This window comes from Athalia rosae, chromosome 5, assembly GCF_917208135.1.
Source record: "Athalia rosae chromosome 5, iyAthRosa1.1, whole genome shotgun sequence".
NCBI classification, from domain to species: domain Eukaryota; kingdom Metazoa; phylum Arthropoda; class Insecta; order Hymenoptera; family Athaliidae; genus Athalia; species Athalia rosae.
Genome location: NC_064030.1, coordinates 17,527,500 through 17,553,191, shown reverse-complemented (window position 1 = coordinate 17,553,191; position 25,692 = coordinate 17,527,500). Strand labels below are relative to the sequence as shown.

The following is a 25,692-nucleotide window of genomic DNA, read 5'->3' as shown; positions in this document are numbered from 1 at the left end:
ATTTCTCCCGGGATTATTATCGCCGTAGGGATAGTAGATTTTCCGGGGTATCTCCGCGGTGTATGCAAATGATGTTTAATCGCCGGATGGCCGGTTCTCGAAGCGGTTTTATAGAAAGAAAAAAAAAAAAAAAAGAAAAAAAAAAAAACCGGAAAGGCATTTCGCGAGGAGAGAAAAGGGTCGCGTTTTAATCAAGGCAGACGGAATTAGAATTTAATGTAAATTTTCTAATTTCAGGTCGGGAAAAATTCAATTTTTATGGTTCGCAGCCTTACAGTATAGCGTACGGATCGCCGAGTTTTATTCGTGCCCCGTGATTTTTCGAGGATGAATAGAAATGAGGTGTGCGCCTCCCTCGGGAACGGCGATTATCATCCGCTTTCAATTGTATCAAATTTTATACAATGACGATTATTGCGGCCTCTGGCGCACCGCCGCTCGTAAAATCCGCTGATGAATATTCGATTCTTACCGATATCCAACGCCCTCGATATGCGGCTGTGATTAGATTTCTCTTTCAATTGTCCGATTCGCAGCCACGATCGGATACGCAACTGGAAACTATTCTTCGACGACTGAATGTCGAAGAGGAACATCGTCGGGATTTATCGAAATTTTCTTCCGACGTCGGTTGACGGAACGACGTCGTTTCTTCGCCCAGGCGCATCCTCAACGTCGCCGAGATGGTGGGCACCCCCGATTTCGAGTCCTCCGGCGAGTCGTTCGACTGGAAATTCGAAAAGAGATGATTTATGATTTTTTTTTTTCGCCTGTGTTCAAAGTTTAGATCCTTGAGGATACGTCCTTGAACGGATTTAAAAAAAATTCCAATTATATGAAGGATAATTTTTAGTATTTTAAAAAATTCGAATGAGGTCAGAAAAAAGGGGTATCTTTTCTACATCTTTACCGATTGAGGACTCTTCCAATTTTTTTTTCCTGCGGATGAGTTATGATTTTTTTTTTGGCATGTTTTAAAAGTTTAGATCCTTGAGGATACTACCTTTAACGGATTTTTGAAAATTCCAATTATATGAAGGATAATTTTTAATATTTAAAAAAATTCGCATGAGGTCAGAAAAAAAGGGGTATTTTTTCCACATCTTTGCTGATTGAGGATTTTCCAAATTCTTCTCTTTCAGATCACTGCAAGGGTTGAAATCATGTCGACCAGGGTGCGTCATTTTTTTTTTTGCAGCCCCCACGTCATTCTAAAAATGTTCGATATTTTTTTTTCCTGTATTTCCCAAGTGCCGACAAACATCATGTCAATAGAAAAAATGTATACTAAAAATGTTTTCAATGTTTTTTCCTCCATCCCAGTTCGAAGAATGCCTGAAATTCAGGCTTCCGTACCGGAAATCCCCCTGTCAAGCGAATCAATTCGGGGGTAGAATATATATATTATTTATTTTTTTTTCTCGTCACCTGTACCGAGCCGGAGGCCGAGCGATCGCCCCGATTCCCCGATCCGTCCGACCTGTCGTGCGCCGGTGGCGTCGGCGTGTCGGTGAGCTCGGATAATTCGGCTACCGTCGACAATTTTCCCTCGTTACGTTCATACACCTCCGCCACGTCCGTCGGCGACCCCGATATCTCGTCGGGGTCCGACGAGCTTCGCCGATCCCGAGGACCTTGACGGAGGTGTATCAGAGCCACCTAGCTAACGGAGGTCTCCTCCACCGAGGGGCTCGCCAGAGCCTGGTGTTCGCCGTTCGATTGCTTCGCGTTCGACTCGCCACGCGTCTGCCTCGGCGGACTGCTCCTCGAACCGGAGGTCACGCTCTGCATCGTCTGGCTCCTCGCCCCGGAAAACCTCATGCTGTACGCCGGTCGGCTCGTCCCCTGGCTCTGCGCGGTCTGCGTACGTGCGAAAAACGATTTAGAAACCGGGGAGGGGGAGGGAGAGGGGCGAAATTCTCGCTCGATTCGAGCCGCCTGATTTTCCGTCGTAATACTCACGTTCGCGTGACCGGGTCTGACGTTTTTGTACGGCTGGAAGAGCACGAGGTAGACCTTGGGGGTGAATAGACAACCGAGAGCCACCGTCGCCGAGATGTTTATGCACATGCACATGCTGGCGATCTGGATCTGCCGGGGGGGGTGTATCGGAGTCAATCGGTTTCGTCGAATTTTTTTGGAGGGGGTTTGTCGTCGGCGGAAGCGCCTCCGTTTCCCTACTCACCTTGTAGTCGTTGTTGGTGCCGAAATAAATTGGTACGAAGGCGAGCCAAACTATGCAGGTGGAGTACATGGTGAATCCGATGTACTTCGCCTCGTTGAAGTTCTCCGGTATCTTTCGCGTCTTGAAAGCGTACAGGGTGCACATGAGTATCAGTATCATGTTGTAGACGAGGGACATCATGAGGGAGAAGGTGGAGACGCGGCAGGTGAGTACCGCGGTCAGGGGGTAAGGGTGGATCTCTTTGATGTCCGGGGGCTCGATGACCAGCCAGGCTATAGCTCCGATTAGCTGGACTGCCGTGATCCCTAGGGATAGACATAGGGAGCTTCATCATGCTGGTTTTTCCCACAACCTGGAGGTAATCATCGTTCGCTCTCAGCTGACCCGGACGCACGCTCCGTTCGATTTGTTCGCGGGATTACTCACCGATGGCGATAGCCACCTGACTCCTCGGCGAGGTGTACGAGGGCCTCTTGATGCTCTTTATCCCTTGATTGAAAATCCTCGATATCCTGTTCGTTTTCGTCAGTATAGCGCTGTAGCAGATACTCAGGCAAAGACCGAGGCCGATCCTCAGGTAGGTGCAGTTCCAGGTGGTCGGTTTGCTCAGAATCACGAAACTCATACCGTAACAGGATAGAATACCGACTAGCAGGACGTAGCAGAGTTCCCTACCGGACGCCATTATCACCGGGGTGCGGTTGAATCTGCGTTTCGAAAAAAAAAAAAATAATCCTTCATCGAGATATTTCCGTGGGAAAGGAGACTCCGGTCGGCGAAACGCACCTGACGAAGACGGCGGTGGTGAAGAGGGTGCTGAGAATCCCGACGGAGGCGAAGGTCAGGGGTACGATGGCCCAGGGGCTGCTCCAGGGGATCACCTCGGCCGCCAGTTTCAGGCATCGCGTTTTCGTCTTGTCGGGAGCGTAGCCCGGATCGCAGCTGCGACAGGTGTCGTTGAACACGTAGGCGTCCTCGCGACAAGCGACGCAGCTCCAGCAGCAGGCTTCCTGATGCAGCGGATGTCAACGTTTCGTTAAAAAAAAAAAAAAAGAAAAAAAAGGGACGTCGAGCGGGACCGTTGCGATTAATTTTCCCGTCGAGTCGAGACGACGAGAAAGACTCCACCTGGTTCGGAGTTCGCCGGCGATCGATGGAACGGAGTCGCGGCATCCGTGTAACGAAAAGCTCACGCCTACGTCCGCGTCGATTCGATACACGGGGAATCTATACAACGAGGAGTCCCTTTTCCGAGTGGGTCTGCGAAAGGAGCGCGGAGGGGGGAGGTATTTTCGACAGGAAAAATGGCCCCGCGTATATTTCGTTCCCTTTATGTACTATTCATAGAGGCGATACGTCGAAAGAGTTTTCCGACGTTGCGCGGATCCTCCCCGCGGAACCCGGATCGCGACCAACGGGACATCAATTTTCCTCCAAGAGTCGCAGAGACCGACGAAACGCACGACCTCCGTGGAACCACTCCGAGATATTGCTATTTGCTTCCGAACCGCCACGTGCCACCCCACGTATTATATCAAGACCTTAGAGACGTTCGACCGACCCCCCCCCCAATTATCCTCGACGAGTCGAACGCGTTTTTTTTATTTAATACCTAATCAGAAGATTGTTCCATTGATGAGCTCAGCGATTTATTTTTCGTTTCTCTTTTCTGTTCAAGGAATTTGCGCGATTGCGAATTCGGTATAGCGCGACCACTCTCGGATTTTTCGGCGATTCGATAAAACGTGTGACGTTGAAGCTGTACGCGGTTGGCGAAAAAGTTCGTTTTTTTTTTTTTTTCGCTTCTCGAGGCGAAGGGCCCACCGAGGATATTGTGTAAAAATAGAAAAGGGATAAAAGCGCGACGGAAGAGAGGAGGGTGAGAAAGCACCCCACTTCCCCCTCGATGCTCCGAATTCAGGAGACGAGCGTCGCCCTCGTTTCGTCCGTCTCTTTTTCCCCTTTCTTTATTCTCCTCGACGGTCTGACGTACGTCTTTCGGTAAACGCCTTTCGTACAAACGTTGCAAGAAGCGTATAGCGTTTTCTTCCACCGAGAATGAATTCCGGCAACGGCGTAGATCGAACGGGGGGTTGTTTTTTTTTTTTTTTTTTTTTTTTTTGTTCGAACAACGGGAGCATCTCCGTTTTCGAGAGACGTGGGACAACCGATCGAGATCGAAGATATTTCGAATCAACGCGAAAATCGGCGTCCGGCGGTCGTTCGAAAGTTATACCTGAAAGTTCCTCACGTGACCGAGGGGGCAGCTCTCGCTGCAGGTGCTCCTCGGTATGTTCTCCTCGCCGGGTCCGGTCGCCCACCTGGTCATATTGACGTCTAGTTCGAGTCTGAATAAATCGACAAAAAATCGTAGAACTCCGTGATTAGAAGCGTAGCGCCGTAAAAAAGTCATGATTATCGAACAACACCGCATCGCTCACATTTCTTTCCACGTTCCGATCGGCGTGTAGTCGAACCGCCCTTCCTCGCTGTGCTGATACTGATATATGTTGTAAAACCCGTAAGCGTCACCGTCCGCGTTGAACTTGATCTCCGTCCCTTGACGACCTGGGGAAGAAACACGAGTGAGAGAAAAAAAAAAACAAATAACAACACACGCTCTCCGATCGATTCCGACGAACCGATGTCGGTCGCAAAACCGACCCCTGGCCGCCGCTTGGGTCGGACGCCGATAAGGCTGGTCAGTTATCACGGTTCGAAGTATAATAAATATATATAGATAGAGAGAGTGAGAGAGAAACTGAAACGTGCGCGGGGATAATTCGGAATCACCCGCCAACTGATTTACGATTCAACCTTTTTTTTTTTTTTGCGACACATCGCAAAACTTGGCGTCGCAGATGCTCCGACGACTATTTTATTTTTCATTTTGTTATATTTTTTTTTCTCTATCCAGGATTCCGTCTCATCTTATTTGCCGTATTCACTTAACTTTTTACGAGGGTAGAACGTGAAGTTTTTTTGACCGTACCGCACTCATATGTATACGTATACAAGGTGACGCGATACAAGTGTCCATTCTCCACCATTTTTGTTCTATAAATATTTTAACTTTTTTTGCGCGACCCCTCTGCACTCCGCGTGTTATCGGAGTTTCGTCGATTCGCCGTACGACGGTGAAAAATTTCGACCGACGACTGACGTGAAATGGCAAGGCTGAAAAAATTGGGCAACGACAAAAAAGAAAAAAAAGAAAAGAAAAAAGAGCAAACTTTCATTTTCGACACTCACCGATGAAGGTCACGTTGTGTATGTAGTGGAGAAGATGTTGCCCCTGTGGTGCGGGTCTCAGGGTCTCGCAGAGATAATGGGCCGTTCCACGCCCTCGAACGCACTCGTCTTCTATTATGTTGTGAACCGCGTAGGCCATGGCGTAGACCGCGTCGACTGGGACCGGATAACGAGGGGGAAGAGAAGAAGAAGAAGAGAAAAAAAAACAAACCAGAATGAGTGTAAAAATTTTGGCGATGAGAGAAAAAAAAAATGCGGGGCGCGGGTCGTCGTCGTCGTCTCGTTTTGCCGTGTCGCGACACTCGGGGTGTCACAGGTGTTCACGAACAGGTTCATCGCTTTCAACTTTGACCCAATAACGAGAAAAGTTTCGGACGTTTCGCGGGCCGACTGATCGATCGATCGATCGATCGACGAACGTAGGTAGGAATCGGATGAGGAAGCGAGCGCGTCACCCTCAGCTTCGGGGGGGGGTGGTTGCGGCGAGGGCGAAAGAGCCAATTCCTCGAGGCCGATAATCGAGCGGGGGCTGTACACGTCCCCCGACACTCGCGTCCGCGAATAGGCGGTTCATTAATCGGGTTGTTCGTTTCAATGCCAGAAACGAAACGGGGGTATCGGTTGCCTCCCTCCTCCCCCCCTCCTGCCGCTGCTCCCAGTTTTCCAGAAATATCGACACCGTTGAAACGGAGCCAAACCCGACTGCGAACGGATTTTATTTATGGATTTTGCCGCGCGAGGCAATTACACGGTCAAGATGCAATTTCCCCCCCCCCCCCCCCCCCCCCACCCCATTCGAAAAACGACCCTTCCGCGTTTTTTTCGCCCGCTTGATTGCGACGAACGTTACAAATATCGTCGAGAGGAATGAAATTTCGCGCAAAGATTCGCGAGGTGCGACGGAAGGTGAGGGCGCGTTGCTCTTTGAAATTAATTACGGCTGCACCCCGTCGAGTGGACTTTGTCGTCCTCGAGAACCTTGAGGGAGGTTCGTTCTCTTCTTCGGAACCACCGCGACCGCCGTTGCGGTCGACTGCTCGTCGTTCGGGAGTCGCGAGGTTTTGCGTAACTCTCGCCTCGTCGCCGGTAGTCGGAGATAATGGTCGGAAGTTGTGCGAGGGCATAAATCCGTCGCGCGGTAAGTTCCGGTGGAGCGGAGAAAAAGATTTTCATAAACGTCGGGGAACTCGGCGCAGTTGGCTCTTCGCTTTTCCATTTCGCTACGATCCCCTCTTTTTCTATTTCGAATATACTTTTTCTGACCGTATCTCCGGGCGTTATTATCGGGAGGACTCCCTCCCTACCTCCCTCCCTTCCTCCCTCCCTTCCTCCCCCTCTCGCGATTCCCCACCCCCTTTTTTCCTGCAATTTTGCCGGCTCGGCATCTCTCGCTGCGTTTGCAGAGCCGTTAATTTTGTAGCTCGGAATTTATTCGCCGCTACTATAAAAGCGAAAAGGGGGATGGCCGCGCGGGGGCAACTGCGGGGGGTTCGCCCGCCCTGTAATTACAGAGGGCGACTGTTTTTTATGATTAAAATAACTAAAGGAATATAAGGGAGGTGAGGCCTCGTCCGGAGAGAGGTTTCCCTTTTTCCTTAGCCGAGTTTCACACCGGAGGAGAAAACTCCGGGGGTAATAACAATAAAGCCTCGACTTCTTTGCATGAAATTGTCGGCGAGGGGTAGGAAATGTCGACCGGAAGGGAACACCCGACTAAAAGAATGAAACGCGGACGGGCTCAGGGGGGGGGGGAAAGAATGAGGGGACCTAAAGGGAGATTACAAGCGGGAAGAGGCGTGAAGAAAAAAAAAAAAAAATAGAAATCTCAGGATTGAAGGGAGAGAGAAAAGGGAAATCGTGGCTGCGATTATCGCGTGCCATCGGCTATCGCTCGTCATTGCCTGGGAACTCGAAAAAATTCACGAAGCGAGCATTGTGACTAGGGTGGGTTGGGGGGAAATTTTTTTTTTTTTTTTTATAATCTTAGCATGGGGGCAGAATTTGTACCTTATGAAAAAAGAACATTTTTCAAATGTGGAAAACATTTTTTACTTGATATTTTGAGGTAGCCCACTCGTTTTTTCAATAAATAATTAATCGAGTGGGGTACTTCCAGCGATAGAATTTTTTTTTTTGGTCAAACATCGTAGGAAACATGTAAAAATTGTCAATTGTAATTGTTTTTTACTCGTTCACTGTTCAACATTTTTTTCCCTATTATTTTTGTAATTCAAGTACAAAATCAAAGAATGACATGCTCTTTTTTTGAATAAAAATTGAGACATATCGATTGGTATTAGTCGTAGACCCCCACTTTGACTCGTCGCAATCCATACATGCGTCGAAATATTCGAATTTCTGAATTCGCCAGCAAACCCGAGCTTATCTGGAGTCAGGTAGCCAGCTACGTAGCGGTTTGTTGTGGGTCGTCACCTTCGGGGCTGAGCAGAGGTGACGCCTCAAAACAAACCGCGCGCCCGTGGCTACCTGACTCCAGCTAAGAATAAGCCTGGGCTCCCTCGTAGACCGAGAAATTCGAATATTTCGAACCATGCATGAATCGCGACGAGTCAAAGTGGGTCTACGACTAAAACCAATCGATATGTCTTCAATTTCAAGTAAAAAAAAGAGCATGTCATTTTTTGATTTTATAATTGAATTACAAAAATGATAGGAAAAAAATGTTGAACAGTGAACGAGTAAAAAACAATTACAATTGACAATTTTTATATGTTTCCTACGATGTTTGACCAAAAAAAAAAATTCTATCGCTGGAAGTACCCCACTTGATTAATTATTCATTAAAAAAACGAGTGGGCCACCTCAAAATATCAAGTAAAAAATGTTTTCCACATTTGAAAAATGTTCTTTTTTTATAAGGTACAAATTCTGCCCCCATGCTAAGAGAATAAAAAAGAAATTTTTTGTTCAACCCACCCTAATTGTAACCCGAGTTCGGCGTCGCGTCTATCTCGGGAAATCGTCCGTTGGAATTAATAGGAGAAAAAATATGGCCGAGTTCCAACCACTGCGGATTATTCGAGGTGTGAATTCGGATAAAAGTATGAATTAGCGGTGCGGAGTTCGACTCGATTTCCAATGGCAGTAGCTAATAATGTAACGCGAACCCGACCGGGGGTACGAGGGAGAAATTCAAAAATTGGACATTACTACGACGTCGCGTGTTCGGCGAGGCCGATCGCTTTCGCGAATCACGTATAGTTATACGAATTTTGGCGTAATACCGGCAAAGCTTCGCTAAATCAAAGCCAAAAGCGACAGCTTTGCGACCGCGTAAGCGGCGATTCACCGAATCGCGTATTAAATAAATGAAGTTCTTATCGTATTTTATCAAAGGGAGGGCTTTTCGAATGCTTTTAAAATAAAGAAAAAAGGATACGATCATCCGGTTCCGTGTCACTCGGGATTATTTACGGCATCGTATCCGCGACGAAGGCGATATTTCATCGATTTCACAACTTATCTAATTCTTTCCCTCCGGCAGGAAATAATATCAAACGCCGGAAGCGCGATTATTTCGCTAAAAAATTTTCGCAAACCATTTTCCGGACGACGACGACACGTCCGATCCAGGTGAAATTCGCATCGGTCGTCGATCCGTTTAATTTCTGATCGCCCGTGCGAGGAAAACCTCTCCAGCGTATACGTGTAGTCGAGGTGGCTTTTAATTATATTCCCATTTATTAAGCCAGTCATGACTAATTCGAAGAAACGGGTCATCTTCCCCGAAGCATGACAAAGTCCCACTTTACGCTCTACGCTCCTTCCTTTTCAGTCTCCACTTTCCGCTCTCCGAGTTTTCTTTTTTCTTTTTTTTTTTTCTTTTTTTTCCTGCCCCTTTTTCTCGCTCTTTGCACGCTTTTTGCGACGGCTTCAGCCCCCGACTTATCCACTTACTTAATTGTAGCAGCACCTGGTGTCCCTGATTCCGCGATGTACGGCGCTAATTACACTCCCCCCTCCGGAATTCCATGGCCCCGCATCCGGGCAACGTCAGACCGGTAGAAACGCGGATGAAATTTCGCTCGCAAAAACAGCACTCCATGCTCCGAGCGATCCGCTCGACGGTTCAGTTATTACAACTAGTGTTATAAATATTCAGCAGTGCCGCTTGTTTTCCCGACGCTCAAAGAGTCGAGCGTCCCGAAGGAGAAAGAAAAGTACCTCGTCGATCGACGGGAGCGGGTCGCTTCGAAACGCCGACTGCAATTTCCGAGATTCGATTAATTTTCATATTCCTTCAGCATCCCGGTCGCCGTCGCAGTCATTTCACGGTCAGATCCTTAAAAAGGTGCGATCGCGACGGGGGTCGCTCGTGCACAAAGATTCTCGACTCGAGCGGATCCCATTGGACGCCTACGGTCAGGCTGTCGCAAAAAGTCATCCATCCCTTGTACAGACGACCGACGTATCCGCGATTTTCTTACAAAAATTCATCGGAAGATTAATCAATTTCCTTGTACTCGTGTAACGCGCAGGGGGAGGAGGGGTGTGACTCGACGCTTTTCACAACCGTCGATACGACGATATTTCATCGTCCCACGTTAAAAGGGTAGAAAATGGGGGGGTGGGCTTCAACTTCCCCATTGTCGAGTGATGCGTCGAAACGAATTTTGCTTGTCAGGGGGGGGGTAGTGGCAGTAGCACCGCGAATCCTTTGAATTTCCACGCCCTTCGACCCACGCCCGTCGTCGGGGTCGAAACGCGCGATCCTAACGGGTGTTTTTAAAAATATATATTTTTTTTTATTCTTTCGAACTCACCTACGAAGGGCACGAGTCCCTCCTGTTCGTAATCGACGAGCTCCTCGTCCCCGGTGCATTTCCTCGCACCCGGCGGTACCGCCGGTCCGAAGCTGCATTTGTGATGCTGCGACCAGAATTCCCTGTACCAAATGTTGCGACAGTTGATCAACTTCCCCGGCAATAACGGGTGCGGTATATTCCTCTCGGATTGTTTGCCGCAATCGTCCTCGCCCATTCGCGGTCTGAGGCTCCTGTAATATTTGTCGAAACCTGGGGGAGGGAGGGAGGGGGGGAAATAAAATCAAATCGGATATTAAAAAATCGGTAATTGCGATTCGATTTGAAACGGTGCCACCCCCGCCGGGTGGATCGCAAACATGCCCGTAAAGGGCGACTCGACGATTCCTTTTTCGCATGTTCGCCGTTTAAGCGACTGGGTGGGGGGTGGGGCGAGAAAAGTTTTTAATATTATTGCCGGTAGTCCGGGAACCGGTTACGCAGCTCTCGGAATTACAAAACTTTTCAAATAGAACTACGGTCGACGGGAGGGAAAATAAAAAAAAAACTTAAATATCGCCGCGAAGCCGAAAGTGAAACTCTCGAAAACCGGCGCGCGAGTCTTCCACCTTCGATCGAGGCCTCCCGTCGGGGTAGTTTTTTTTTTTCTCTTCTTTTTTCATTTTCTCTTTTCACCTGTACCTCGACTCGACCGAGCGGGGGCCACTAATTGGCTGAAATCCCTTCCAGCGTTCTCTTCTCGTGTAACTCGTGGTAGTTTTATAGCGCGAACATCCCACCCTATCGACGCAGGGATCGTCCGCAAGTGGAGGGGCGGCGGGGGGAAAATGAAGGGGAAATAAAAATAACCGAGGTGGAGTAAGACAACGGCTCGTCGTAATCGTAGAAGCGGTCGAGAGTGTCTTATTTAAACTCGGGGCTCCGATGAGTCGAACAATGGGAAGAGAAGCGAGAGGGTCGTCGTCGAGGGCTGGTTTGTTTCCACGTTTCTACGTTTCGTTATTTCCATCGAAAGAATCGCGAGAAAGCTCGAGGGAAGTTTTCCATCTAGTTGGCCGAAAAGCCCGCCACCTCAAAATCCGACAACGCCACGTCCGTTTTCAACAACGAGCGAGACGTTATTATCCCCCCCCCCCCCGCCCCCCTTATTCGTTATATCGCCGAGATAAAATCTCGCCCTGCCGCCGCAAATTACGCGTCACCCTCGATTTTTTCGGGGGCCAAAAATTTCGCCAGCAGCGTCGGTAGGAATTTTCACGAATATCGACTCACCTTCCAAGGAGTTTCTTCGCGGCAGTATGGTGATCGCCCCCTCGGCGGCTGACTCCTGGTCCCTCACGGGGTAGACCTTTGCGCCCCACGAATCGCTCCCGATCCAAAGAAAATGGCCCGTCCGATTCGCCCTGACCGTCGCCTGGAGCAGCTTTCTGAAACCACACAAATTACCCTCCGTGTATTTTGTAGACGGTTTTCGAACGATTCGGCGATTTATTTTTCCCCCGTAATTCGCGATTCCGTCTTCTCGCCTTTTATCCTCCCCCGAGGATATCGCGCCGTCCCTGTTTTCCATTTCGTCGTTAATGTTTATCCGTCGACTCCGCCGCGTAGCGTTATCCTTTTTACACTATCCTTGTGCAAATGTGTGCCGGGCACTTTGTCGGCGTGCCAAGTTTCTCCCGTCGTTCTCGAATTTCGATCGATAGGAGAATCGCGAGACGAGAGACGATCGACGGGGGGTGGGTGTAGATGCGGTGCGGGTGTCGTTGGGAAATGGCGCGAAAATAATCGGGGGGTCTACGGAATTCGGGAGAGCCGCCGATATCCTCGGGGGGGTTGGGGGTGGTTTACGCGCGGAGTTCGGAATCACCTGCGAATACGGGCCGACGGTATCCCCGATAGAGTCGGGGGCAGCAACCCCCCCCCCCCCCTCGCGTTCTTCGATTACGTTCTCCCATTTCGCGCATCTGTTTCTCCGACGATTTTCGCCGTTATTATCGCCCGCCACGTGGCTACGGGGATGAAATTCGTCCGTGTTTCGCGACTACGACCCCGCGCAAATTACCACCGCGTGTAGGCGAGGGGCGAGAAAAAAAATGGTGGAAATCCATCCGACGGTGCGGAACGGAGGCGCGAAAATTTAACCACCCCCACGCGGGGGGGGGGAGGGGGGTGCGAAACGCGACTCGCCCTCTTCGCGCGAGTGAAAAATGAAAGGGAATTATTTATAGCGAAACCTCCGTTCGTACGTTACACGTGCCGAAAATAACATACCTGCGACGCGGAGTCTGCGTTACGGAAATTCTCGTCGCGAGGCCACGGTGGATTCCGTTGCGTTTTCCAACTCGGGGTAACTTTTTATTTATTTGTCTTTTTTTGTTTTTCTGGCGTTGTCCAGGTGGTTCGCAACGACCGCCGGTCGCACAAATCCGCCGCCTGTTTTTTCACGCCACGGATCCAACGAGATTGTCGTTGTTAATGTTGTTTTTGGTATCTCAAAACCGGCTTCCGACGTATCGCCGGAGGAGACGATACGCGAACGCGTCCGCTATTTTTCATCCCTCTCCCTCTCTCCCTCTCTCTCCCTCTCTCCACTCCTCGTTCGATTCTCTTTCATATTTTTTTTTATCCACCTCTGTTTTTTTTTTTCTTTTTTTTCACCGGCTACACACGAGGGCAGGTATTCCCTTTTCGCGCCCTTTATTTTTATCCGCCCGAACGACCACAGTCTCCGAAGTTGCGCCGCGTGCGGCCGGAACGGTGCGGCAATCCGGACGTCGCTCTTATCTCGACGAGGGAAAAAAGTAAAATTCGTCTCACTACGTGTTCCCGGATCGTTCCAAAAATCCGGTGAATTCCGCGACATTTTTTCACCTCCAAATTTTCTCATCCCCGCGGTAGAAAATTATTCGGCGCCCCGTAGCACCTGGCGGAGGTCGGATTGCGGGTGTGGAACGGCGTCGAGCGTCGCGGAATCGCGTATCGTACGTCCGATTTATGAGCCGTTATATTTCAGCGGGCGAGGGGAACTTTCCGCTTCCACAGTTTCGCGGCGGAGAGTTTCCCCCCTTGATTAATTAACTTCTCGCTAACGATCCGCCGCCTCGTCTGCCACGGTCCGGCCGTCCGCCACCACCACCACCGGGGCCATCCGGAGTTTCGGCGTCGCGCCAACGAGACCACCGAGCCCCGAGCAAAACCCCGACCGTAGTTCATCCGGCCCGCACAATGCGTTCTCCCTGTCGGGGGGCACCTCTATTGTTTTCCCCGCGAGCTTCCAGACTGTGTAGCTCGACAAGGGCGAAGCCTCGCCGCGGAGCAGAAACTGGAATCGTCGTACCGCCTTATCCTTCTCGTTCGAGACCCGCGGCGTTCGGTCCAGATATCCGCGGGAATCTCTGGAAAGGATTACATCCCGTCGACGAGGAAAAATTATCATCGGGATAACGTTTGTTCGCATTTATTTCACCAAATTCGACGCGTTTCGGTTCATCCCCCGCGTACGCGATCTGGTTTACGCTGCGAGGAACACGAGCGGGTATACAAACTTTGAAGGAGAGATTAGCGAGGGGTCGTCGGCCGGAATTATATGGCCGTAGAATTTTACCCCTTCGGGTTAGCGGGATTTCTGGGGGCGCCCCGCATCCTGCGGATTGTAATACGGGAAGGGATGATTTTCGGACGTCGAGAGTTACGAGGGGGGGTGGGGGGGGGGGGGGGGGGGTGGACCACCGGAGGGACGGAGGACGTCCGTCCGGTTGTTCCTAATGACGTAACCCGAGACGAACTAGCCCCGGAAGAAACGGAGGCGGGGATAAACCCCAATCGCGGATAAGCTAATTATATTCCGCCTTCGGGTGCCCGCCGATACCGGACCCCAAGGGACGATGTGTACGGGATCTCGCGATCGGGGAGGAATTTTTCGTCCACGATTTTCTACACGGCTCCGGGATCCCCGTCCTTCGTGATTCGAACGTTCCGACGTATCGTCCGTCGCGACGCGTCGATAAATTATCGCCTCGTTTCCACCCCGTCAGCCCACCTCTCTTATCCTCGTTCGACGCGTCCCTCCGGCCCTTTGATAATTTTACAATCGTCTCGGTTGTCCCGCCGCGCCAAACCCTCCGCGAAACGTCGACGGTTCTCGGTGACGATAAAGGCGAATCGCGACCACCCACCCACCCGCCCGCGTTCGTCCGCGTAGCTTTCAAAGCTCATTCGGTCGGTACGAACGGCGCATTGTACGGTCCGAAATCATCGCCGTCAGCTGCAGAGGTGGATTTAACACGGAGGATACGAATATCGGGGGGGGGGAAGAAGGAGGAGGAGGAGGGGGAGGAGGAGGAATTCGAATTATGAAATTATAGGAAAACTTGAGAGCGTTCGGGAACGAATCAATTTCGAAAGTTTCGAAAGTCCGATGGTTTATCGCTGTCGTAAAGTAGATTCGCGAGTTTCGCGCGGTCGTAATCTCTAATCTCCGTCCGTCGTTTCTTGCGTAAGACCGAATAAAAAATTGTTGCCAAAACAAACCTACCCGGTTGCCTCCCCCCCTCCCCCCCCGTCGACGTTGTGACTGACAAGTTTTTCCTTTGCTCTCGGAGTTTTCGCCGCATCGCCACCCCACCCCCCGCCCCGGCTCCCGAAGAACTCCGAACAACTCGAGGCTCGGCGGGGGTGGAGGCGAAGAAGTCGAGGGCGGCCCGTACCCTCCGACAACTAGTTAGGAAACAGATGCCGCAACCTCTGTACCTACAACTCCCGTCGCCTCTTGTTTCGTATATACGACAACGACGACGACCTTTGCGCTCGGCCGCACGGAAAAAGAACCTTTAATTGTTTCGCCAAAGTTTCCAACCATTTTTCTCCAAGTCGCGCGCCCCCTCGCCTTCCCGGTGCACGCGGCTCCGCAAAAAACTCTGATAATAAAAATTCGCCGTCGTCGTCGTCGTCGTCGTCGTTCTCGTTCGCGTTCGGTTTTTCGACGATTGACGGCAAACGTTGCGAACGATCAAATATTTACGAGGTACCCCACCACGGCGGCTCTCCGGGGGCGCCCCTCGACTTTCTCCCCTAATTTTTTTCCCCTCTCCGCGCGTGTCGCTCGGCGAATTTTCTTTCGCCGTTACGACGCGAACGCGTGGCGTTCGGAAGCCGGTTGTAACGAGGATATTAAAAATTCCTGGAAACGCGGTTGCTCTTATCAATCGGAGAGTCGCTCGGCTCCCTCGGTGAAGCGTTCGTCGGGGTGAAACACTACGGGCGGTAAACATCAAAGAGCCTGTTAATCACGGCTCTCGTAGACGTTTTTTTTCTCCACTTTTCCACCGCGCCACACGTCTCTCCGCAACCCCGGCGCTCCTACCGAGAGGTATTAAAAAGTTACGAGAAGGTGAAATTTTTCCCGTCCCTCAAAAAGAGCAACAGGCGAAATACGAAGTCGGACCGACTCGCGTTGCGGTCGACGCGCTAGCCCCCGGTTTCTACGTTCTTTTCAAATTTCGGATATTCCAACGTCTCGCATTTTACGCCCCTAAAATTTTCCTCCCCCAGTTTTTTTTGTTTTTCTTTTTTTTTCCGTCATCGGCTGAAAATATCGGCGACAGGGTGAAACTAACGCGGAATTTCCCCGTCTTTTTTTCGCCGCACTTCGTCCGATTCCGCGAGACTTTTCAGGGTTTTGGGGGGTGGGGTGGGTGGGCGAAACGCGGGCAAGGTCGGCGGGTTCGGAGGGGTCGGGTAGGTCGGCGTCGTTCCGTTGTTGGTAGAAAGAAAAAGCTTTCGTTCGCCGAGCGTCGGCGGGTCCATCGATCCCAATGAAAGTCCCGTAAAGCGAACGGCTTCCCAAAAGCCGCGGCAGCGGTTTTTGCGGGGAGCGGGAGGAGACTCCGTGACTTCAGGGGTGAAGTTTCGCCGTTACCTCGCTTTCTTTCGGCTCGGCGGGCCGTCGGTAAGATTCTCGGTAAAAGCGCGTAATCGTCGGGTCCCGGGGCGATTAAATTTCCCTACGACGACGACGACGACGACGACGACGACGAGTTTCGATTACCTGGTGTTGTCCTCGTCGACGAACAAGACGACGCCGCGGGCGTTGTGCTTCCCGCCTAGTCGCTCGACGATGCGATCGAAGTCCTCCGGTTTCGAGTTCCTCAGTATCTTCTCGCTGACCGCTATGCAGATCCCGTACTCGACGGAGAGCGACGTGAAACTGGCGATGCCCTGGAAGAAAAATTTTCAACGAATGAAATTTCGTACGACAAAGAGACCGACGCGATTCCACGACGACGCACGTCGGGACTTCGGAAATCCGTCGCCGTTTTATCGCGGTTCATCCCGCTTTTCGCGTCGGTATCGTCCACCCGTTCTCGTCCCTCGACTTCCGTTTTGTCTATTTTTTTTATCCCCCTGCGCCGTCAAACTCACATCCGGTTTGGGGGGGGAGGGGGGAGGGGTCAGCGTTCGAGCTGGACTCCGGAACTGGACCCGGGGAATCGGTGCCCGCTAAGAATTCGCCCGGAATCGAAATCGAAGGGGGATGAGGAGGGGGTCCCGATTCCTCCCTCCGCTTCCCTCGATTCCCTTCGTCGAATGATTTTAGATGAGAAGCGGGAAGTGTGTCGGACCGTCGATACAAATGTGAGATAAAAGAATTCCAGATTAGGCGAAACCACTTCCATTTATCCTTCTGCACATCTTACTTATCTCGCGGGATATACGGGGATCCGGAGCGAAGCTTGATTTTCCCCGTGGGAACGGGGAACGCCGCGCGGAGAACGATTCTTACCGCGAAAGCCCTCCCTCCCCGAAACCTGCTCTCAATTTACATGCAACGAGAAAATTGAATCTCGCTCTTGACTTACTCCTGCGGGGCTCCCTACCGCCTTTCCCTCTTCGACACGGAAAACGACTACTCCTTTGCGCCAACGTGTCGTTCACCTTACCTCGTCTACCCGGACGCGTTCGAACTACACCCTTCGCTGGAAATTCAACCCCTTTCCCACCTACCCACCCCCTCACCTCACCCCGGAAACGAGTACGACGCACCTCCTCTCGTCTTTGTCTCGTCGACCTCGGAGAAAAGAATCAACGGAAATTCCGCACTCGCCGCACGCGCTTCCGTTTCCAGATTCCTGGGCGATCCGCTCTCGGCGTTCTATTTGTGAAAGGGTTCGTAGCGAGTAGCGAGGGTCGACGAGTCCCTTAATTTAATACCAGATTCGAACGGTAGCAGTTGTTACGCCAACGGATACGACCAATTTCAACCTGGTTGTTGTTTGCTCTGCGGAGTGACAGACGTTGTTCGCGCGGGTCCCGTAGGGCGAGGGCGAACTCAAGGGCTACGGTTGCTAATCGGAGTTTCGTCGACGGGCTTCGACGTTCGTCGGGAGGCGGCGACGGGCCCGGGCTCCTCCGGACGGGCCGGGAACCTCCGAGGGCTCGAGGACTTTTGGTTCTCCCCGAATCCCATCGGAACCCTCGAGGGATCCCCGATTTCGTTGGAGTTTTCCGACGTCTCGGGGGGGATTCGTTTCGACCGTCGCGTCGGGAGGATCGGAGGTCCCTCGCGTCGGAGTGTCCCTCGGCCGAAAAACAGGAGCGTTTCTCATTCCGCGCGGTGGAAAATCAAGCGGCGCGAGGCGGATTGATAATCGCGTTCGCCGATGCGGCGGGCGAACCGCGTTAAGGACGAGGACTAGGACGAGGCGAGGAGTATCGGGGCTCGCCCCGTCGTATGCATAATGAATTTTTCGTATACCCACCTCGCACGGGAGGACGCCTGAAATAAACCCCCGTCATCCGACGCGCGTATTCCACCCGGTGGACGGGAGCGACTAAATATTTCATATTTTTCTAACCCGCCCGTCTCAAAGGGGTGGCGCGAAAGCGTCGCATGCGACCCGCGTTCCACCCGCAACGGATGGAACGTAGCTATCGTAATTTCTTAAGTTCATCCAACGGATTCCTCCTCCTCCTCTCGACGCGTTTCGCTTTTCCCTCGGTGTCTCCGCGAGCGAAAATATCCCGTCGTCGTCCTATTTTACAACACGCCCCGTCTCCGCTTGATTAATATCGGAGATGCCACCCCCCCCTCCCCCCCGAGGGGGGGCGAAAGTCCGGCCCCCGGGCTCTGATCCGATCGCGGGGGAAGAACGAGAGGCGATCGCGAGCCCCCTCGCCCCCCGGAGTTACACAGCCGACGACGTCGACGATCTTTTGACGAGCGGGAGGCGAGTAATCGGTCAAAGAAATTCGAACGGTCGGCGGTCGAGGGGAAGGGGGAGTAGGAGAGCGGAGAAGAGGCAAAGCCGGAGGAGACGGACGTCGGCCCTCGAGGCGGAAATTCAATTTCTCGAGGGAGGATCCGCTTCTCGCCAATTTTCATACAGACGGCGCAACGATACGTAGCGGGTATACGCGCGCGATTCGTCCTCACCGTCAGGATACACGACCGATCCCGGTATTATTTCGCTCTCGCATTTTCCGCTTTTGCATAAATAACATTTTCAATTTCAAACGGAGCCCCGGAAACGGGGGAGGAGGGGGAGAGGGTGGGTTCGGAGGGATCGCGCGTCGCGAGCGATCGAACGAGATCGACGCCGTGGGGGGAAGAAAAAATCCCCCACACCCCGAGGTCGTGCAAAATTAATCGGGCGTTCGCAATCGCGAACTTGACATTCGATCCCTACGCGAACTTTTGATCGTCGCTCGAGGTATTCGGGCCCAAACGGAGGAGTGTAGAGGGAAAACGGGGGAAGGGGGAAGAAAGAAAAAAAAAAAGAAAAAATAAAAAAAATCCACCTTCCAAGGGTCGAGGAGAAGCGATCCCCGTTTTATCGGAGATTCGACGCACAAGCTGGGGCGTCGCTCGGTCTGCTACGTGTCCTCGGCGATGATCATCGTATTTTCGAAATTCCCGTCGAGTTGTAATCCCGTTGTTTACGGGACTTCTGGCGGCGCTCGAATTTCGGTGAACTTTCGCCCCCGCTTCGTCATACATATGCATCGGATGGTTTTATTCGTTGTTATTTCGCGGATGAAAAGATCGAAACTCCCCTCCTCCCCCCTCCCAGCTCGTTCGCCCCCGCGGAACTCAGAGGAAAATCCTGACAAACGACGAGAAACTTTGTTCTTCCTCGATCCGTTACCCGTTTCCTCCCGCCGTACGCGGGGTGGGTCCGAGCGGCCGCCAGTTTTTATTTTTATTCCGAGTTCGGGGCACCCCGCGGCGTCCGTCGGACGAGGGGGGAGAGCGACGCTCGCTTTTTTTTACGCGTGATCGGGGTAGCGCGGGAAGAACGGGAGAACGGGAGAGACGAAAGCGAATCAATCAACCGCCGCCGGTCTCCTTACCTTCTCTCCGTAATCGCCCTCTACCGCTACGGTGGAGACGTATTTCCATCCCAGTCGGCGCACGACCTCGACCATCGCCTGAGCCTGGAAATTGTCCGGGGGCACCACGCGACTGAAGTATTCGAAGCGGCTTTTGTCGGAGAGTTCGGTGCTCGTGGAGGCGTAGCTCAGCTGAGGTATCTGGAAGCAGAGAATTTTCTAAATAATTCATTCGATGCCGACAACGGACACCAGCCCCCGTCCTGCACCCCGAACGACGTTGAAAAGCCCGAGTCTCGAATTCGCCGATTCGCGTCCGACGTCTGGCCGCTGAAACCACGTTCTTTGTCGGGCCCGAACTACCCGGCATTGTTCGCCCGGGAACCGAATCATCACCCCCCCAGAAAGGAACAGCTGTTTCCTATTAACAACAGATTTTCCGCACACCCCCCTCACCCCCCACCCCCCACCCTCACCCCCCGAGGAAACCGCGGGGAATAGAAATTATTTTTTCGTTATTCGGCGTTTCTATCTTCCCCCGAAATCACCTCATCATCGTCAAGGATAACAATCGTCTCGAGTGTATCGCGCCTGCAACGAATCGCCCCACCCACCCCGTTACGCGAATCAACGGCAAGGAGGATTATTTTTTGCTCCCCCTTATATCGTGCGTACGAAAACGCCCAATTTTTTCCACCTCCTTCGCGAATCGGAATCGGGAATTCTGTGTACGGAATTCAAGTTCCCCCCGCTTGTTTATGGAAATTCGGAGAGCTTCCCTCGATCGACATCATCGCCGATACTCCGCCGATCGGCGTCGATCGAAGAAGAACTTTGACGCCGAGTTTAACCGGGTCTGAGGGGGTCGTAAATTACGAAGCGCACCGACGGCCTGGATTCGACTCACCTTGAACAGTCTCAGGATGTTCGCCACCATGATGGAGACCACGCTGAAGGACGCTCCGATCACTCCGGTAACCGGTTTGTGCGGGACGTAAACCGGCGGTTTCCCGCTCTCGCATTTGTACTCGGACATATCCTGGAACAGTTCGCAGTCATGCAATTCTTTTTTATTTTTCGGACGTCCTCGGCCGATACCGACGAGGCGACGTCCCGATTCCCGATTCTCCTTCGGGACGTCGCCTCGTCGGTATCGTCGTACGCGCGCGACGGAATTTTTTCAAAAGTCGATCTCTTCGGGGACCGGAGGGGCGATTCGTGAAACTTCCGGGCTCCGAGGAGAACGATATTTCGTCCTTCGCCGACAGCCTCCTCCCCCGTCCCCGTCGCTCGACGAAACTTTCAATTTTCTCATTTCGCGGAAAGTTTTTAGAAAGGGGGTGAAACCTCGAGGGGGTGTTTCGGTAGAGATTGAAATTGTTCGTCAGCCGCGGCACGCGCCTCTCGGAAATCTGCGAATTTAATCAGGATGTTCAAAGGTAGCTTGATTTTGGGAAATATTAACCGGCAATTACGCGCCCGAATCTCCGCCGATCGAATCGTCGAGATTCCTCGGATTCCGAGCGTCACGTTTATCGCTGTTGAATTGTACCGCGTCGGGTGGACCGCGGATCCGGAAGAACGGCGCGCTCTTTGGCAACAAATTCGAGACACCACCCCCCCTGCGAATTTCATCGAAATTATCGAACTCCATTCGAGATCGGATTAGGGAGGGCGAGGGGTAGGTACGGATTAACCGTTTCGAACGGACTTTATCTCATCCTCGTCGATTGGGGGATGCGGTTCGTTTCGCCTGAGACGAAATATATTCTTATCTCGACGAATTCGTCACGGGCGCTCGTCGTCCCCGTTCAATGCCGCAATCGCCGAAACAGCGGAATCGACGGCTGTGCGAAGTTATCGCGAGTTTCAGCGAATCGGATTATGAAAATCCGCGGGACGCTCGCTCGACCAGCTGCCGCCGCGAAACGAGGAAAACGAGGGAAAACCAACCAGACGCCGGGACCTCCTTCGATCCGATCCGGAGTCGGTTTTCTCGGACCCTGGGGACGGAGAGACGGGGATCAAAAACGCACTCGCGATCGCCGCGTTTTAAAATACGGGCGCGACGGGCGACGCGGGGTCCGGGAATCGCCGCTGCAATTTACGGTTATCCCGGCGATAATTAAGCCCGGGGGTGCCCCGCAGGTGTGTAGCGAGTAAAGCGAGCGAGAGCGAAATCGGTGGGAGGGTGGAAGGGAAGGGGGCGGAGGTCCTCCCGTTGCGGGATAAATTGGTCGGGGGTGAGCGTCGGCCCGGAACCGCGCCCGGGGAGGGATTCGCGCGAAATATCCTCCACCCCCGACGCCGCGCGCCCCGGAATCCGTCATTTACCCTTTCGCGAGCGACGGGGGAGAGCGGCGAAAGGGGGGCGGACGTCCAATTAGTTCTTTCCCGGAGGTTTTGATCGATCGATCGGTCGGTCGATCGACGGCGCGTTTTATGCATCGAAAAATGACAACGTTTTACCGTTCAATCGCGGGGCCATCTATCAACCGCCCCCTCCGCCCCCCTCGTCGACGGACGATGTTGCGCCGGGGAATTTATCGTAGGTACATCTTTGTTTTTCACCATCTCACGGCACCGCGTCTGTATTTTTGTACGATACCTCCACGACGTCTCTCGAACGAAACTCGGAGGCGGATTCTTCGCGTTTTTCGGGTAAATCGCAGAGGCCCCCGTGTTTGCTCGTTCGATTCGCGTCGCGCCGAAAGGAGGGCGAAGTCCTCGGTGCCCGAGACCCGCTTTCAAATTTTACCTACTCGAATACCTCGCATCTGGCTATTTTTTCACCCCGTTGTTTTTTTTTTTATGCTAAACGAGTCGAAGAACGAGCGATTTGTCTACAAGTTTCTCTCGATTGTATTTTCCCTGTTGGAACGAGGGCCGAAATCAGCGTGGAATTTTCCGGAGCCTCGGAATACCTCGGGACCCGACGAACAAACGCTGACCGAACGTTAGAGTCGGTGTTCGATTAGGCGGTGGAATTTTCGAACCGCGGTCAGCGATTCGAATGCATTCGCCCGAGGGGTAGGATCAAAATTATAATCTCGCAGTACCCCCGGGGGACGAATCGAGTGTTCCCAGAATTTCGTCTGTACGCTTTGGGAATTTCGTTAATAACCATCGCTCGATCCGGCAAGAGTCGCGCGACCGCGACCCCGACTGCGACTGCGGAACGGAGATCGTTTCGGCCCTTGGACCCTTTTTTTTTTTTTTTCTCGACCGGGACGCCCTTTGATCGTCCGAAAATCGCGCGATTGAGACGCGCGCCGCGAGACCCTCCCCCGTAGGAGCGATGATTGATTAGCGCGGAAAAACACGGAGGATGCCGAGTGGGAATAGAGCGGTATAATTGAATTTTCCGAAATCGACCGAGGGGGAGGGCTGCGAAGGTATCGCCGCGTGTTTTACGCGCGGAATGATTAATTTCCGTTGTTGATACGACTCGGATACGCGAGGTAGTAACTCTCGCGCACTACGTACGAAGGATATACGGACGCGGGCAACGTGCCTTTATGTATATTTGAACGGGTAGTTGGTTCCGAATAGAGAGCGCGATACAGTTTGTCAATCGAAATAACGAAGCGAAGGCAAACGAACCGCGTCAATTATCCGGGCAAAGATAGAAAGTTTATTCGTTGTTTCAAAACGCGGGGCTCCCCGTAACTCGCCGATCGATTCGCCGCAAAATTTCGCTTCGCCGAAACGGGGAGGAATTAAATCTATGTACTTCGTCTCCGTTTTTCATCGATCGTCGAAGGATAAAAATGACGACACCGTCCCGCGTGGACAGCGTTTCCCAGAAATTCCGGTAACAAAATGGTCCGGATGTGAACCCTTGTCTCGCTTTTCCTCATCGTCGCGTCCTTCTTTCGTCGGTATGATTTAATTTAGTCGAGGCACTTCGGCCCGACGGTTCGTCGTCGGCCAGCCGCGTCCTTCATTAGCCCGATATCGATCGGAGCAAACAGGTAGCCAACCCGACGATGACGTCCGCCCGAATAAATCTCGCTGTGAAACCGACGAGCGATGAGGCGGCGACGGACGCAAAATTGATCTCGTCCTCCTCGTCGTCGTCGTCGTCGTTTTGCGATGCAGTTTTTTTTATAGCGATCCCGATTCCGCAAAATACATTCCCTACTGGTTCGTTATCTCGTTCGTTGTCGTTGACGTGTTTCGGGGTGATCGGGACGAAGGACCTCTTACCGAGGAATTAGCCCTTGTAACGCAGGGTTCGGAAATTCCTCGGGGTGCTACTATGTCCCGATTTGATTAAAAGGCTTGCCTTCGGGACGAAGCGGATCCTTGCGCACGACATCGCGTTTTCAGAAAACAATCAACGAAGAATATCCCTCGCCCCCGTCCTCTTCGTTTTTTTTTTCTTTCCTTCTTCCCCCTCCTCCTCTTCTCGGGACGAGGGATCGTGTCGCCGGGAGAAGCCGAACCGAACGGAAAGCGAAATGGGCCGGATCATATCGGATCCGCGAATCCCGCGTCCCGCATCTCTAGGCGGGAAACTTTTTTCCACCCCCAGGTAGCCGCGAGCGCGACGTTTCTCGGCGATGCGTTTCGTGGCTCTTTTGAATCGAACGATCGGCCGCAGACCCAATCAACGCCGCCGCATCTGTCCAGCTGCGGATTCCTCCTTCGGCGTGGGAATTTTCGCATCCGTCCGTCGCCCGATTTATCGCAAACGCTCGCTCGGCTTCGTTCGGATCTTCGAGGTAACGAACGAGGCGTCGCGACGTCGCGCGTCGCGATTCGACGGGCGACAATGAGACGAGGTGAGGTAAAAGCGGGAAATGCACTTCGCGGTATTCGCGAGGGCGCGCCGTTACGTTTCGATTCGCATCGGTGGAAAGTCGACGGGGTCGTAACCGACGATCTCGATCGGCCGGATCGCGCGTATGGCCGCGTTACGCGAGAGCTACCACGAGCTTTCTCGGCGAGGATTCTCGCCAATTATTGCCACTCGGTAAATGAAAATGGGACGCTAATTGCCGATCGGAAAATACCCTGGAACCGGATCCCCGTGTAATTTCTCCGCCGTTGATGGGTAATTACACCACCGATAGCGGAGTGTCTTAGATTTCCATTTGTCGGCGGTACGATAATTGCCACCGACACCGTCGCCTTTACCTCGTGCTTCTTCTGACGCGGAAAAACCGCCTTGAAATTCGCCGTTTCGCAACGCTGTGATCCCGACGTCTGATTCCGATGGCGACTCGAGTTGGGATCGGAAACGTACAGTTTCACGGTCGGTTGCCTCCTGGAATTTTATGCCCTTTTATCCGCGGGTCGTACTTTGGGGTCGAAGACGGGACTCCGGGGTCCCGGTACGAGTCCTGCGGGTAACGTACCTACGCGTATATGTATGTATATCCCGGTAACGGCGGATTGAATATCATTACCGAACGCGAAGCATCTGTCTGCCGAAAATACTCCGTACGGACTTCTCTCGGAGCGTTTGTAATACGGCGGCGAAGGGGTGGGATTTTATTGTCAGATTTATGCCACGGGGTTATCGTGACTGACGGAGGGACGGAAACGCGGATCGGATTTTATGCTCGCCTATAGATTTTACGCTTACGCTTTTTTGATCTTGCGGAATTAGATGGAGGCAACGAAGGGCGGATGAAATGTCAACGTCGAATTCGAAGGATCTTAGATTTTAAAAAGAAAATCTAAGGAACCCAAAAACTATAGGCGATGAGTTTTTTTTTTCTATGTGGGGTTGAACATCCTCGTTCATTTTGAGAACTCTTAAAGCGAAAAAATAAAGATGATAATACAAATTTTTCCCATCGACATACCCTTGATTTTTCACTTTTTGAAGCGAAGAATTGGCGATAACTTAATCCATTTGATTTTTTTTTTTCTTAGTTTTTAGTCGTAGACCCACTTTGACTCGTCGCAATCCGTGCATGGGTCGAAATATTCGAACTTCTCAATTCACCAGCAAACCCGAGCTTACAACTGGAGTCAGGTAGCCAGCAGCGTAGCGTTTTGTTGTGGGTCGTCACCTTCAGGGCTGAGCAGAGGTGACGCCTCAAAACAAACCGCGCGCCCGTGGCTACCTGACTCCAGCTAAGAATAAGCCTGGGCTCCCTCGTAGACCGAGAAATTCGAATATTTCGACAC

General features: G+C 52.1%; 1 protein-coding gene across 5 annotated transcripts in view; it reads right to left on the bottom strand.

The window, feature by feature from the left end:
• LOC105687236 (metabotropic glutamate receptor 7) overlaps nt 1-25,692 on the bottom strand; it is a 48,999-nt gene that overhangs the window by 2,488 nt on the left and 20,819 nt on the right. For 3 of the 5 annotated variants that reach the window (XM_048654993.1, XM_048654991.1, XM_048654994.1), the window contains 14 exons: nt 20,456-20,587; nt 19,570-19,749; nt 16,268-16,437; nt 11,494-11,648; nt 10,222-10,473; nt 5,438-5,593; nt 4,627-4,753; nt 4,422-4,533; nt 2,972-3,195; nt 2,612-2,892; nt 2,186-2,490; nt 1,963-2,091; nt 1,429-1,860; nt 120-727 (listed from right to left, as the gene is read on the bottom strand). In XM_048654993.1, coding sequence (XP_048510950.1) covers nt 1,660-1,860; nt 1,963-2,091; nt 2,186-2,490; nt 2,612-2,892; nt 2,972-3,195; nt 4,422-4,533; nt 4,627-4,753; nt 5,438-5,593; nt 10,222-10,473; nt 11,494-11,648; nt 16,268-16,437; nt 19,570-19,749; nt 20,456-20,587 — 2,424 coding nt within the window. In that variant the 3' untranslated portion in view covers nt 120-727; nt 1,429-1,659. Of the gene's footprint in view, nt 1-119; nt 728-1,428; nt 1,861-1,962; nt 2,092-2,185; nt 2,538-2,611; nt 2,893-2,971; nt 3,196-4,421; nt 4,534-4,626; nt 4,754-5,437; nt 5,594-10,221; nt 10,474-11,493; nt 11,649-16,267; nt 16,438-19,569; nt 19,750-20,455; nt 20,588-25,692 lie in introns of those variants that run through there. The other 2 variants (XM_048654992.1, XM_048654995.1) reach the window with 2 other exon arrangements.